We start from the raw sequence: 14956 nt of genomic DNA on the forward strand, positions 1-14956 counted from the left end.
GCCAGGAAGTCACAAAAGGGGATCACATAACCTTGGGATCAAGCCAAGGTCGTAAGTACGGGTCAGTTGCCAAGCATCTGAATTTTCATTTGTGAAAAGCAGTCCTGTCCCTTTTTTTCACTGCTGTTCTAACTTCAAACAGTCGCTGAATGAACTGCTGTATGTCGAGTGCCTGTAATTTGCCAATGGCAGCCTTCGTTGTGATCCCTTTAAGCCCATGCAATCTGATGATCTGGGTGCGAGAGAGGAGCTCACCTGCTTTTCAGCAGATACATTGGGTTCGTTGTAAAACCTCGAGTTCCGTGAAGCTTTGGCAAGCGTGCCGGAAGTGGCACACAGAGCCATCTCTCCGGCCACGCAAGCCGTCGCCCGTTGCTCTTCTGGGTTCCGGTGCTCCTGGCCAGCTCCTTTTTACATGCGTGGCAATGCCGGAAACCGGAAGAGCAGTTGCCCAGGGCGCATGCATGTGCCGGGAAGATGATCTTCCCATTTCCTGTGTGCACATGCGCCCCGGCCAGCTGGTCTTTGGTTCGTATGCACACCAGAAACCGGAAGAGCATCCTCCCGGCGTGTGCATGCACACTGGGCAGCTGCTCTTCTGGTTTCTATTGCGTGCATGCGCCCCAGCCAGCTGTTCTTCAGCATACATGCACACCAGAAAGCGGAAGACTAGGTGGCTGGTGCGTGCATGCGCGCTAGGTAACTGCCCTTCCAGTTTCCATTGCGCGCATGCGCCCTAACCAACTGGCCTTCGGCGCGCATGCACTCCAGAAAGCAGAAGACCAGAGTGCCGGAAACCGGAAGACCATCTTTCCAGCACGCACATGCGCACCGGGCAACTGCTCTTCTTCCAGTTTCCGGTACGCGCTCCCGTTTCGGGGCACGGTGCCGAAAAGGTTTGCCAAAACTCCTCTAGTTTGCCCTATTCAAGAAAAGGGGGAGACCATCGTCTCAACGATCTTCTTGCCATGCTGGACTGACGGCTTGACTCTCCTTTGCCTTGTAATCTTTGTGGTGAGTAGTGATGGAGTATCTGTTTTGGTTCTTTTTTTGGACTGGAGGTTTGGTGTACGTGGCCGTACCTTGCAAATCTGTGCCTTTTCCTTTCTTTAAGGCCAGTTAAGCTCTCCCTCCCCAATAGTCCTCCAATTTTAACCATTCGTTCAGTGACCGGTCGCAGTTTGCAACAGCACGTGAAAAAGTGGCCTAGGAGACGGGTTTTCCACGCTCAACGACCATTAGCCGTATCCCCGTGCTCACGTGGATCAAAATTCAGATCCTTGGCCACTGGTTTCGTACTTGCGACCGCTGCTATGTCCCGAGGTCACGTAAATCCCCTTTTTGTGACCTTCTGACAAGCCGTGCCAATGGGGAAGCTGGATTCACTTACCGACCGGGTCACTAACTTAAGCCGCAGCAAGAAAGGTTGTAAAAGGTGGCAAAACTCATTGAACAACTCTCCCACTTAGCGACGCTCAATTGTGGTCGTAAGGTGAGGACTAACTGTAACCAGAGACTTTGAATTAATTCTGGTTGTATCCGCAATCCCAATTCCAGGAATAGGGCGACTGGGCTTTCTGGTGTTTCCTTTGAAGACCTTTCGCTTCTCATCCCAGAAGCTTTTTCAGCTCTGACTGGATGGTGGGGAAGGCAAGGATTTATCTTCCTTGCAGACAGCTGGTCATTTGCATCCTTTTTAGAGGGTCGTTGAGGCCACTTGGAGGTTGGTCTGTGCCCTCAGGGTCCCCTGAGTGGTGCAAATGGGTGTGGGGCCTTCTTGGAACTGCTGAAAGGACCATGTTGTGGAGCTGTGCTTTTTGTGCGTTGTTTTCTGTCCTGTGTCCCTTCCCTGTTGAACATAGGCGCAGGCTGTTGGGGATGACTCTTGTGTTGGCTGCATCTCTAACTGAAGCACAAATGGTTCCTGCAGTCCGCAATTTTTCTGGAAATCCGCTCTGGAAATGGTCACCAGTTCAGGGTTGAACCAGAATCGGAATCGAGCTGGAAGGGACCTTGGAGGTCTTCTAGTCTAGCCTCCTGCTCAAGCAGGAGACCCTATACCATTTCAGACAAGAGGCTGCTCAGTCTCTTCTTAACACCCCTCCCCCCAGTAAAACCCACAACTTCTGGTGGCAAGCTGTTCCATTGGCTCATTCTCATTTTTACGCCGTTTTTGCCCCCCAAACTGTCTTTTTTGCAGTTCTTCGGGCTGTTGTCAGGCATTGCGGCGCTCCCGAAAACCAGCTGGCTGGCACCCATGTGCACATGGGAAGACAGAAGAGCAGCTGACGATGGCACACATGCCCACAGAGAAGTCTCCACGTGCCACAGGTTCTCCATCAGGGGTATAGGGCAGTGATGGCGAACCTATGGCACTCATGCCACAGGTGGCACGCGGAGCCGTTTGTCAGGGCACACGAGGTGCTGCCTTGTTAGCTGAGTTCACCCTTTTTTAAAGCCATTTTTTGCCCGCCCCAGGCTCAAGAGGCTTTATAGGAGCCTGGGGAGGGCGAAAAGAGCCTCTCCCCCCCCCCCACCCCAGAGGCCCTCCGGAGGCTTCATGAGCTTCCCTGAAGCCTCCGGAGCGCAAAAAACCAGCCCTATGGGCAAACCGGAAGTTCGGGAACGGACTTCCGGTTTGCTTGGAGGTTCGTTTTGACTGCTCCGGAGGCTTCAGGGAAGCGTCCTGAGGGTCCCTGAAGCCTCCGGAGCGCTCAAAACGACCCTCCGAGCAAACCGGAAGTCCGTTCCCGAACTTCCGGTTTGCCCCTAGGGCCTGTTTTTTGCGCTCCGGAGGCTTCAAGGAAGCTCATGAAGCCTCCGGAGGGCCTCGGGGGGGCAGGGGAAGCTCTTTTCGCCCTCCCCAGGCTCCTATAAAGCCTCTGGAGCCCGGGGAGGGTGAAAAAAACATGCAAAAAATGGGGGGTCGCGCCTGTAATGTGCGCATGCGCACTGGGGGGATCGCGCATTGCATTATGAGTGCGGCACGCCTGCACACGACCTCCCCCTGTGCTCCCCCCACTTATGGCAGGCGAGCCAAAAAATGTTCGCCATCGCTGGTATAAGGGTTTCCTGCCTGAGCGGGGGGGTTGGACTAGAAGACCTCTAAGTTCCCTTCCAACCGTGCTATTGTATTCTTACCTGTTTATTAGAGAAAGATCACATCCCCCTCCCCTCGGATCATTCCCACGACCCCCCCCCAAAGCTTTCTCTCTGGCTCTCTTGAAAGCTTCTCTCTCCGAACAGATGGGTGACCTCCAGCTGTGCAAAATGGACGAGCTTGACTGCCTTATAAAGGGGGTTCTCTACATCGATTCGGTGGGCTTCAACGGACACTCGGAGTGCTACTATTTTGAGGACCCCACGGATCCCGAAAAATGCCAGAAGGTCCCTTTCAACTTGGAGGACCCCTACCCTCTCCTGCTGGTGAACATCGGCTCCGGCGTCAGCATCCTGGCCGTCTATTCCGAAAACAACTACAAGCGGGTGACGGGCACCAGGTGGGGGCTCAGCCCGAAGGCTAGTTGTGCCCCTGGGGGGGGGCGGGGGGTTCCATGTCGGACCCAGAGGCTTTTCAATTCAGGTAGTCCTCGAGTTACGCCCACAGCTGAGCCCGCTATTCGCGAAGTGAAAGGTTTGTTCAAGTGGTGTTTGCCCCACATTACGACTTTTTTTTTAGAAAGTTTTTTTTATTTTTCTCTTTCAAATTAATTCACAAATATACACCCTTATAATTACTTTTAACATTTATCTATTCATCATTAATCTTTAGCATTATTTTTTTATAAATATATCGAATACAGTTTGGGTCACTTTCTTGCCACCCCATGCCTCCATCTTATTTTGCAACAACCTTACTCCTTCCATCTTCTCAACCTCCCTTCTCTGCCTTCTTCTTTCCTCCTCTCCTTCCTCCCTTCTTCCCCTCTCTTCCTCCCCTACCCTCTCTCCTACTCTTAATCCCCCTCCCTTACTTCCTCTGCTTTTACCCTTTCTTCCTTTCCCTCCTCATCCTTCCTCCTTTCTTCTTCCCCTCTCTTTCCCCCCTCTCCTCCTCTCTTCTTCTCCTTCTTACCCACTCTCCTACTCTTAATTCCCCTCCTTTACTTCCTCTGCTTTTACCCTTTCTTCCTTTCCCTCCTCATCCCCCTTCCTTTCTGTTGTTGCCCCTGCTTATTTACTTTCTCTTATAGCAGGGGTGTCCAAACTTGGGAACTTTAAGACTTGTGGACTTCAACTCCCAGAATTCCCCAGCCAGCTCTGCTTTAGGCCAATCACCAGGAGACAGTGAGTTCTAGAACTGCCTTAGGCAGGAAAGCCAGCTGGGTGACTTTGGGCCAATCACCAGGAGACAGGGAGTTCTAGTCCCCCCCTTAGGCATGAAAGTCAACTGGGTGACTTTGGGCCAATCACCAGGAGACAGGGAGTTCTAGTCCCGCCTTAGGCATGAAAGCCAACTGGATGACTTTGGGCCAATCACCAGGAGACAGGGAGTTCTAGTCCCACCTTAGGCATGAAAGCCAACTGGATGACTTTGGGCCAATCACCAGGAGACGGTGAGTTCTAGTCCCCCCTTAGGCATGAAAGTCAACTGGGTGACTTTGGGCCAATCACCAGGAGACAGGGAGTTCTAGTCCCACCTTAGGCATGAAAGCCAACTGGATGACTTTGGGCCAATCACCAGGAGACAGGGAGTTCTAGTCCCCCCTTAGGCATGAAAGTCAACTGGGTGACTTTGGGCCAATCACCAGGAGACAGGGAGTTCTAGTCCCACCTTAGGCATGAAAGCCAACTGGATGACTTTGGGCCAATCACCAGGAGACAGGGAGTTCTAGTCCCGCCTTAGGCATGAAAGCCAACTGGATGACTTTGGGCCAATCACCAGGAGACAGGGAGTTCTAGTCCCACCTTAGGCATGAAAGCCAACTGGATGACTTTGGGCCAATCACCAGGAGACAGGGAGTTCTAGTCCCCCCTTAGGCAGGAAAGCCAGCTGGGTGACTTTGGGCCAATCATTAGGCGATGGTGAGTTCTAGTCCCACCTTAGGCCTGAAAGCTGGCTGGGTGATTTTGAGCCTGTCACTGGCTGGGTAAGTTCTAGACCCTCTTTCCCCATGAAGTTGGATTAATTATTAAAAGGTAACAAAGGCAGGATTTAAATGAAGAGTGCACGTAGGGATAAGCCATCTCTTCCGTAATGGGACTTCCCAGAAAACGGGCATAAACAAATGAAATTTGTTAAAAGAGTGTAAATTACTTCCTGGGATTGTTTTGAGACGAAATGGCGAGAACAGTTTGTTCCCATGAACATAACCTCATGCAGAGCTGGCCAGGCAGACGTGCGCCAGCTTGCAGGATAACCAGAATTAGCTAACGAGGAATAAGTGGGCTGAACAGCGAGATGGGCAGCAAATAAATCTGAGAAATCAAACAAATGGACCTTCTTCTCCCTCGTGTTCCCCTCGCCCTCTTCACTGGACTCCAACCACGATCGATCCTGTCTCCTTTGCCAGCCTTGGAGGAGGGACCTTTTTCGGCCTCTGCTGCCTTCTGACCGGCTGCTCCACCTTTGAAGAAGCTCTCGAAATGGCATCCCAGGGAGACAGCACGAAAGTGGACAAACTCGTGCGGGATATTTACGGAGGGGACTACGAGCGCTTTGGGCTGCCAGGTTGGACCATAGCATCCAGGTAAGATGGTTTCCGGTGAGGGCGTTAACACAACCCAGACCCCCACCCTTGTCTGTTGTCAGGCTGGGATCCTCACAAGTCAACCTTGTGTGGCTGGCTTAGTAAATCCACATGGTTGGCAGAGAGCAGGGCTCCCCCAACCCCCGGGCCGCAGACTGGCAGCAGTCTGGAGCTGGTTAGGAACCAGGCCCCACAACTGGAGGCCAGCGGTGGGTGAGCAAGTGAAGCCTCATCTACGCATGAGTGGGATCTAGGTTGCATGCGAAAACACACACACGCACACACCAGTCTGTGTAAAAATTGTGTTCCACGAAACTGATCCCTGGTGCCAGAAAGTGTGGACAGCTGGCATAGAGTCCCACAGGTCCTTTTTCAGGAGCCAATTGGACTTTCTAGTTATTCTATTCTATTCTATTCTATTCTATTCTATTCTATTCCATTCCATTCCATTCCATATTCCATTAATTATTCTATTCTATTCTATTCATTCGGTATTCTATTCTATTCTATTCCATATTCCATTAACCGATTCTATTCTATTCTATTCCATATTCCATTAACCGATTCTATTCTATTCTATTCCATATTCCATTAACTATTCTATTCTATTCATTCGGTATTCTATTCCTATTCCATTCCATATTCCATTAACCTATTCTATTCTATTCTATTCCATATTCCATTAACCTATTCTATTCTATTCCATATTACATTAATTATTCTATTCTATTCCATTCCATATTCCATTAACCTATTCTATTCCATTCCATATTACATTAATTATTCTATTCTATTCTATTCTGTTCTGTTCTGTTCTGTTCATTCTGTATTCTATTCCTATTCCATTCCATATTCCATTAACTATTCTATTCTATTCCATCCCATTCTATTCTATCCTATCCTACATTCTGTTCTATTCCCATTCCATTCTAAAAACTGCCTGTGTCTCCTTCTTCCATCCAGCTTTGGAAACATGATGAGCAAAGAGAAACGAGACGCGGCTAGTAAGGAGGACTTGGCCCGGGCAGCCTTGATCACCATCACCAACAACATTGGCTCCATCGCACGCATGTGCGCGCTGAATGAGGTACAGCGTATTTGGAGCTCACGGTTGAACTGGGGGGTCCTTGGCGCTCTCTGAGCTTGGTGGTTTTCTCGTGGACGTTTCATGACCCAACTAGAGAACATCATCAGTGCTAGAAGGGAATGGGGAGGAGGAAGAGGAAAAAGAGGAGGAGGACTGTAGGGTCCTTGACTCTTTTTTCCAGACATTTCATGACCCAACTAGGGAACATCATCAGTGCTAGAAGGGAGTGGGGCTTGTGGAGAGGAAGGGGAGGAGGAGGAGGAGAGGAGAGAAAGAGGGGGAAGGAGGGAAAGGAGGAGGAGAACTGTGGGGTCCTTGACTCTTTTTTCCAGACATTTCTTGACCCAACTAGGCATCATCATCAGTGCTAGAAGGGAATGGGGTTTATAGGGAGGAGGAGGAGGACTGTGGGGTCCTTGGTGTTTCCTGAGTTTGGTTGCTTTCTTGCAGACCTTTCTTGACCCAACTAGGTAACATCATCAGTGCTAGAAGGAAGAGGGGTTTAATAGGGAAGTTTATAGGAACTTGCCTTGTACACTGCTTGGCCATGGCTCTGCGGACTAGTATCGGTCTGCTTGTGGCCGGACTTCCCTTGGGACAGTTCTGGAGTTGGGATGAAGGGAGTTGGGGAGTGTGTGTGTGTGTGTGTGTGTGAGAGAGAGAGAGAGACCAAGAGAGAGCGGGACAACACAACTCCCTGAAAAGCCGGAAGTCGCTGCGCCTGTTTCCACCGTGGGAATGAAGCTGGGTGCTTCCAGCTTCTTTACAGTGCTGCCTTGTTGCGACCATGTCAAGCAGCATTGTACAGGGCTATGAAAGACCCCAAGCGCGTCGTCTTCTTCGGCGGTCACGCGATCCCCTTTCGCGACTCTCTGCGGGTCAGCGAGACTGCGGGCTAACGTGGAGAATCGAAACCCAAAATCTGAGCAGAGGGTCGGACTAGAAGACCTCCAGGACCCCTTCCAACTCTTCTGTTATTCTGAAAAGAAATAACAACTTCCCAATGGATTGTGCGTCCTCAAATCCGCGTCGGCTGTTAATAGCCACCTGTGCAGATTTCCTCCAGGTTGGATCTGACCTCATGCGGGGGCTTCAGGTCTCCCACCTGCCCAACCATCTCGGTCGTCATCGAATCCATCCATCTGGCCGCTGCCTCTTGTCCTCTTCTCTTTGACCTAAATCAGGGGTCCGCAACCTTAAACACTCAAAAGAGCCGCTTGGACCCGTTTCCCACAGAAAAAAAAAAAACACCGGGGGGGCCACAAAAACCCTTCCCGTGCCTGACGATTTCATGAGTGGACACAAAACTAGCATGTGATGTAGTTCGGGGTGTCCAAACTTGAGAACTTTAAGACTTGTGGACTTCAACTCCCAGAATTCCCCAGCCAGCTCTGCTGGCTGGGGAATTCTGGGAGTTGAAGTCCACAAGTCTTAAAGTTCCCAACTTTGAACACCCCTGATGTAGTTGAATTAAACGTTCTGTTTCCTTCTGAAACTTTTCTTTTCTTGGATTCATCCATGGTTGGCCCACCGGGGGTCGAAAAGCTCAGTTAATCCCCTGCCGGCAGTTGTGACATATATTTTGAGCGACAAGGAGCCGCAGCAGGGGGATGAAAGAGCCACGTGCAGCTCCGGAGCCTTGGGTTGCCAACCCCTGGCCTAAATGAACAGCTCATGCCTGCTGTCTTAATTTATTCTTCCTTAGCAACAGCTTCTAATATTATTATTTTTTCTCTCTCTCTTTCTCCGCCCCCTCCCCCCAGAACATTAATAAAGTGGTTTTTGTGGGGAACTTTTTGAGAATCAACACAATCTCCATGAAGTTTCTGGCCTACGCTTTGGATTATTGGTCAAAGGGACAACTGAAGGCTCTTTTTCTGGAACATGAGGTAAAAAGTCCCGCTGTGGGTCAGACTTTGTGTCGTCTTCCCTTTCCCCCCCTTTTTTTTTTTTTAAAAAACCACCCGTTTCTTTCCTTATTCGTGTTGATGATACGACTTGGACAACCCAGTAATCTTAAAAATCTTGTAACAAGAGAGCCAATTTGATTTAAGGCACCAGGTTAGAAACTGGGAGATTGTGAGCTCTAGTTGCGACTTAGGCATGAAAGCTGTCTAAGTGACTTTGGGCTAGTCACCAGGAGACAATGAGTTCTAGTTCCATCTTAGATGTGAATGTTGACTGGGGTGACTGGAACAATCACTAGGAGACGGTGAGTTCTAGTCTCACCTTTCGCCTGGATGATGACTTGGGTGACTGGGACAATCACCAGGAGACGGTGAGTTCTAGTCCCGCCTTAGGCATGAATAGTGATTTGAGTGATTTTGGCCAATCAGGAGACGGTGAGTTCTAGTTCTGCCTCAGGTATGGAAGCTCTCTGGGTGAGTTTAGGTCAACCTGTGTCTCTTAGTCCAACCTCCCTGACAGGATTCTTGTTGTGGGGAAAATAGGAGGGGGAAAGTGTGTTAGATGTGTTTGCCTCCTTGAGTTGATTGTGGAAAAATAGTAGAGCACATGTGCCCACCCACACACAAACACACATACAAAAATAGGATTTATATCCTTTAACTTTAAGGATAAAGTTTAGTAATTTAGTGAGGTTTCTCAGGCGAGTGATAGAGACAGGGGAAGAGTTGTCATGAAGGACCATTGTTGCTGTTATTTTTTCTATTTGTTAAATTGTTGTGCCATCCATCTCCCCTACGAAGCGACTCGTGTCGGGAAAAAATGTGGCATAAGGTAAAGGTTCCCCTCGCACATATATGCTAGTAATTCCCAACTCTAGAGGGGGAAGTGCTCATCTCCCTTTCAAAGCCGAAGAGCCAGCACTGTCCGAAGACGTCTCCGTGGTCATGTGGCTGGTGTGACTAAACGCCGAAGGCGCACGGAACGCTGTTCCCTTCCCACCAAAGGTGGTCCCTATTTTTCTACTTGCATTTTTTACATGCTTTCCAATTGCTAGGTTGGCAGAAGCTGGGAGAAGTAACGGGAGCTCACTCCGTTATGCGACACTAGGGATTCGAACTGCCGAGCTTCTGATCGACAAGCTCAGCATCTTAGCCACTGAGCCACCGCGTCCCCCTAGTCTTCCCCCTATTGGAAGACTGCTATCATGTCACCCTTAGTCCTTATTTTGACTACAGGTCTCTCAAAGGCAAAATTCACTCCAAGCATCTCTATGCAACTAGGAGCTCTGTTTTAGACACGGCCTTGTAAGACAATATATTGTTCCCCACTTTCTACCAACTAGGAAGTCTGTGTAGTATGACACATTAATTAGGAATACAATACAATAGTAGAGTTGGAAGGGACCTTGGAGGTCTTCTAGTCCAACCCCCTGCCTAGGCAGGAAACCCTATACCGTTTCAGACAAATGGCTATCCAACATCTTCTGAAAGACTTCCAGTGTTGGGGCATTCACAACTTCTGGAGGCAAGCTGTTCCACTGATTAATTGCTGTAACTGTCAGGAAGTTTCTCCTTAGTTCTAAGTTGCTTCTCTCCTTGATTAGTTTCCACCCATTGCTTCTTGTTCTACCCTCAGGTGCCTTGGAGAATAGCTTGACTCCCTCTTCTTTGGGGCAACCCCTGAGATATTGGAACAATGCTATCATGTCTCCCCTAGTCCTTCTTTCTCTTAAGCTAAACATACCCAGTTCTTCCAACCGTTCTTCATATGTTTTAGCCTCCAGTCCCCTAATCCTCTTTGTTGCTCTTCTCTGCACTCTTTCATCAGTCTCCACATCTTTTCTATGTCGTGGAGACCATATAATGTGACACACCTTGCAATATGTTAATGGGAACTGTTTCGTATCAAATTGACCACTTTAACTCTTGTGGCATTCCACAATCAATCCTCAGTGGCATGACATGTAGTAACATTTAAACGATGCATTTAATCATTTAGGGTTTTTTCTTCCTCTTTTGTTTTAAAACAGGGATATTTCGGAGCTGTGGGAGCTCTCCTGGAGCTGTTGGAGTCATCCTGAATCCATGAAGGAAGCCTGGATCCCGGGTTCAACAGGGCTTTTTTTTTTTTTTTACCCAAGACGGAGCCTCTGCGCTCATTTGATCCCATTTGGTAAAAACCACGGCCTAGTCACAGCTGAAACGAAGGGATCGTGAACAATGTCAGCCGTCTCTGCCGAAAAGGAAAGACAAACGGAGTTGTTTGTTCTCCGCGGCAACTGCGAATGTAGGTTAGTTGGTCAGAACGCTTCTCTGGCTATGACAACTGTGTGGACGGCACAAATGTTAAGACGCATGTTTGAGTCCCGTTTCTTTCAGGGACTTCCAGGTGGCTGCAGCAATGGTGACGTCAAACAAGGTTTGTGCTCTCCTCAGAATTATTTTAAGGGTTGTTCTGTTTTGTGCGGCTGACTTTTCACTGTGGCGCCCAGATGCGCACAATATGAAAAACCCACCAACCATATTAAAATCAGTTTTCTTAAAAGAGCGGTTCTCGTCCCTTGATTGCGACTACGGAGGCATTTTGACATCTGTGCTAGTCGTTCCCGACTCCAGGGGGCGGTGCTCATCTCTTGTTTCAAAGCCGAAGAGCCAGCGCTGTCCGAAGATGTCTCTGTGGTCATGTGGCACAGACTCAATGCCGAAGGCTCACGGAATGCTGTTCCCTTCCCACCAAAGGTGGTCCCTATTTTTCTACTTTTATTTTTTACCTGCTTTCGAACTGCTAGGTTGGCAGAAGCAGGGACAAGTCACGGGAGCTCACTCCGTTACATGGCGCTAGGGATTCAAACCGCCGACGTTTCTGATTGACAAGCTCAGCATCTTAGCCACTGAGCCACCGCGTCCCCTATTTACATTTACAGAATACTAACAAATGGTTTTGCTCTACTTGTTTCCTGCAAGAGGCTTCTATCTTGTCTACGCTGAATTTAGTGACAATTTCTATTTCTCTCTCCATTTATAAATCACCTATCGAGCAGAGATGGGAACACAGATTGGGTATCGGTGTGGATTGGAGCAAATTTTTTATCACATCACACAACCCAGTATACCTCTTCATAGTTCTCCGAGGAAGTAATTGTTTTTTACACCTAAAGTAGGTTAAAAGTAATGTACAAATAGATCGATTTCACAACCCAGTTCCATACAGCTAAGTCCTCGGTCACAATTGAGCTCATCAGTTCTAGAAGGGATTGGGGTTTGGAGAAGAGGAGGAGGAGAAAGCGTGACCTTCAGTGAGTTTTGTCCCATTTTACGACCTTTCTTGCCCCTGCCGTTAAGCGAATCGCTGCAGCTGTTCAGTTCGTAACGGTGTTGTTAAGTGAATCTGGCTTCCCCTTTTGACTTCGCTCATCAGAAGGTCGCGAAAGGGGATCGCGTGACCCCCGGGCGCTGCGGCCGTCATAAATAGGAGCCGGTTGCCCAGGCTCTGAATGCTGGTTCTGAATTTTGATCACGTGACCTTGGGGATGCTACAACGGTCGTAAAGTGTCAAAAATGGCCGTAAGTCACTTTTTAAAGTGGTGATGTAACTTTGAACGGTCCCTAAATGAACTGTTGTAAGTCGAGGACTACCTGTACTTGCTGAGCTCAACTCTTTCCATCCATGGCCTTTAGGGGGCAGGCTAGTCCTTTCCAAACAGCCTCAAATGAACAGTTCTTGGTGCTTAAATCTTTTTCAAATATTCAAATCTTTTCCAAATGTTCAAATATTTTTAAAGTTTAAATATTTTTCAAGTTCAAATATTAATAGAAAGAGAGCTGATGAGAACAGGGAGAATTTAACTTAAGGCTACAAATGAGCCCAGCATTTCTATTGCTCAGCGATAAGTGAGTTTCATTTTAAGGCTTTCTTGGCACCGTTGTTAAGTGAATCCCTGCAGTCGTTTAATGCAATAAATATGGTCGTTTAGCAAATCGGGCTTCCCCATTGATTTTGCTGGTCAGAAGATTGCAAAAGTGGACCACGTGACTCCCGGAACACTGCTGCGACCGTCATAAATACGAGTCAGATGCCAAGCCTCTGAATTTTAATCGCGTGACTGCGGGGATGCTACAATGGTCGTAAGTGTGAACAATGGCCCCTTAGTCCCTTTTTCCCGTGCCTTTGTAACTTTGAATGGTCACTAATAAACAAAAGGTTGTAAGTTGAGGATTATCTGTGTTACAAAATCCGTTGCCCCAGAGGCCGATTTTAACGCTGGGGAGCTGCACCAATCATTAAACAGGAGATATCTTGGCGTATATATAGGGACTTGGTGTATATATAGGGACGCGGTGGCTCAGGGGCTAAGACGCTGAGTTGTCAATCGGAAAGGTCGGCAGTTCGAATCCCTAGCGCCGCGTAATGGAGTGAGCTCCCGTTCCTTCCGACGCGCCCTAAAAAGTTGGCTTTTCCAGCAAGCCGGCCTGGCCTGTTAATTTTATCTAATTTTTAAAATGTTAGTGTTATATTAATTCAGTTTGTTTCTTGGATTGTTTCTAATTTTCTTTTTAAGTTTTGTAATATCTGTTTTTTAATGCTGTACGCCGCCCTGAGTCCTTTGGGAGAAGGGCGGTATATAAATCCAATAAAACAAAACAAAAACAAAACAAACTTGTCCTAGCTTCTGCCAACCTAGCAGTTCGAAAGCACTTAAAAAATGCAAGTAGAAAAATAGGAACCACCTTTGGTGGGAAGGTAACCGTTACGTGTGCCTTCAGCGTTGAGTCACGCCGGCCACATGACCACGGAGACGTCTTTGGACAGCGCTGGCTCTTCGGCTTTGAAACAGAGATGAGCACTGCCCCCTAGAGTCAGGAACGACTAGCACATATATGCGAGGAGAACCTTTTACCTTTACCTTAACATATCAGCAACCATTTATTCACTTGGCACCTGCATTATGGAGAATACAGGTAGTCCTCGACTTACAGCAGTTTGTTTAGTGACCGTTCAAAGTCACAGCACTGAAAAAAAGTGATCTCTGACTGCTTTTCACACTTACGACCATTGCAGCATCCCCGTGGTCAGCGTGATCAAAATTCGGATGCTTGGTAACTGGCATGTACTTAGGACGGTTACATGTCCCGGGGTCTGGCAATTCCCCCTTTTGCGACCTTTGGACAAGGATAGTCAATGGGGGAAGCCAGATTCACTTAATAACTTTGCTACAATCACTATAGGCTTTTAAGAAGAGACTGGACAGTCACTTGTCTTGAGAGGGTATAGGTCAGGGGTCAGCAATCTGTGACTCTGGAGCCACATGTGGCTCTTTCATCCCTCTGCTGCAGCTCCCTGTCGCCAGTTGGCTCCACAATTGTTAAGGCTTTTGGTTAGGACAGGTAGAGGAAAAAGGATGGCGCACTAGGAGACTCTATGGTGGGGGAAACCGGACCTCCAGTTGGCAGGGAGAAAAAGACACTGAGCTAGGAGACTCTATGGTAGGGGGAACCGGACCTCCGGTTGGCAGGGAGAAAAAGACACTGAGCTAGGAGACTCTATGGTAGGGGGAACCGGACTTCCGGTTGGCAGGGAGAAAAAGACACTGAGCTAGGAGACTCTATGGTAGGGGGAACCGGACCTCCGGTTGGCAGGGAGAAAAAGACACTGAGCTAGGAGACTCTATGGTAGGGGGAACCGGACTTCCGGTTGGCAGGGAGAAAAAGATGCTGAGCTAGGAGACTCAATGGTGGGGGAAACCGAACTTCCGGTCGGCTCCAGAATTGAATGGGGGGCTTCCGGTTACCACCTTTGCGTTGCCGACCCTGGTATAGGGTCTCCTTCCTGAGCAGGGGGCTGGACTAGAAGACCTCCAAGGTCCCTTCCCGCCCTATTCTAAAATACTAACTGCAGTGGTTCACTTAATTAGCGCGGCCAGAAAAGTAGTGAAACTGGGCACAGCTCACTTAACAACCATCTTGTTTAGCCGTGCAAAGCTTGTGGCGAAATTGTAGTTGTACGGTGTCAAAGACGACCTGCATTCCAGGAACCGCCCTGGGCTGCATATGTGTGTGTGTGTGTGTGTGTAGGAAACCATGTGTACTGGCCCAATTGACAGTTTTGTGCAAGATACGTGCGAGACAGGTACCCAAAAGGCTAAGCTCGCAAAGTGTCCCGGCAATCGGAGATGGTAAACATGGCTCGTCTCCTCCCTCCAGACTTGAAAGAGTTCCAGATTCTTCCAACCGCCAGCCTCGTTTGCTCTTAATTCTGCTTCCTGCAAGTGTTT

At 48.7% G+C, this 14956-nt stretch overlaps 2 protein-coding genes across 2 annotated transcripts in view; both read left to right on the forward strand.

Moving 5' to 3' along the window:
- PANK2 (pantothenate kinase 2) overlaps positions 1-11229 on the forward strand; it is an 18459-nt gene extending 7230 nt beyond the window's left edge. The window contains exons 3-7 of the mRNA XM_081960419.1: positions 3247-3500; positions 5514-5690; positions 6654-6777; positions 8541-8666; positions 10715-11229. Of these exons, the coding sequence (XP_081816545.1) occupies positions 3247-3500; positions 5514-5690; positions 6654-6777; positions 8541-8666; positions 10715-10765 (732 nt within the window). The 3' untranslated portion in view covers positions 10766-11229. The remainder of the gene's footprint in view (positions 1-3246; positions 3501-5513; positions 5691-6653; positions 6778-8540; positions 8667-10714) is intronic.
- The window catches only part of LOC309395842 (uncharacterized protein), a 196386-nt gene that overhangs the window by 25 nt on the left and 181405 nt on the right, over positions 1-14956 (forward strand). Inside the window, exon 1 of the mRNA XM_081960431.1 lies at positions 1-714. This exon is cut by the window's left edge and continues 25 nt beyond it. The gene's annotated coding sequence lies outside the window, so the exon portion shown is untranslated. The remainder of the gene's footprint in view (positions 715-14956) is intronic.

This window comes from Natrix helvetica (genome assembly GCF_964273705.1).
Source record: "Natrix helvetica genome assembly, chromosome: 7".
Lineage (NCBI taxonomy): Eukaryota > Metazoa > Chordata > Lepidosauria > Squamata > Natricidae > Natrix > Natrix helvetica.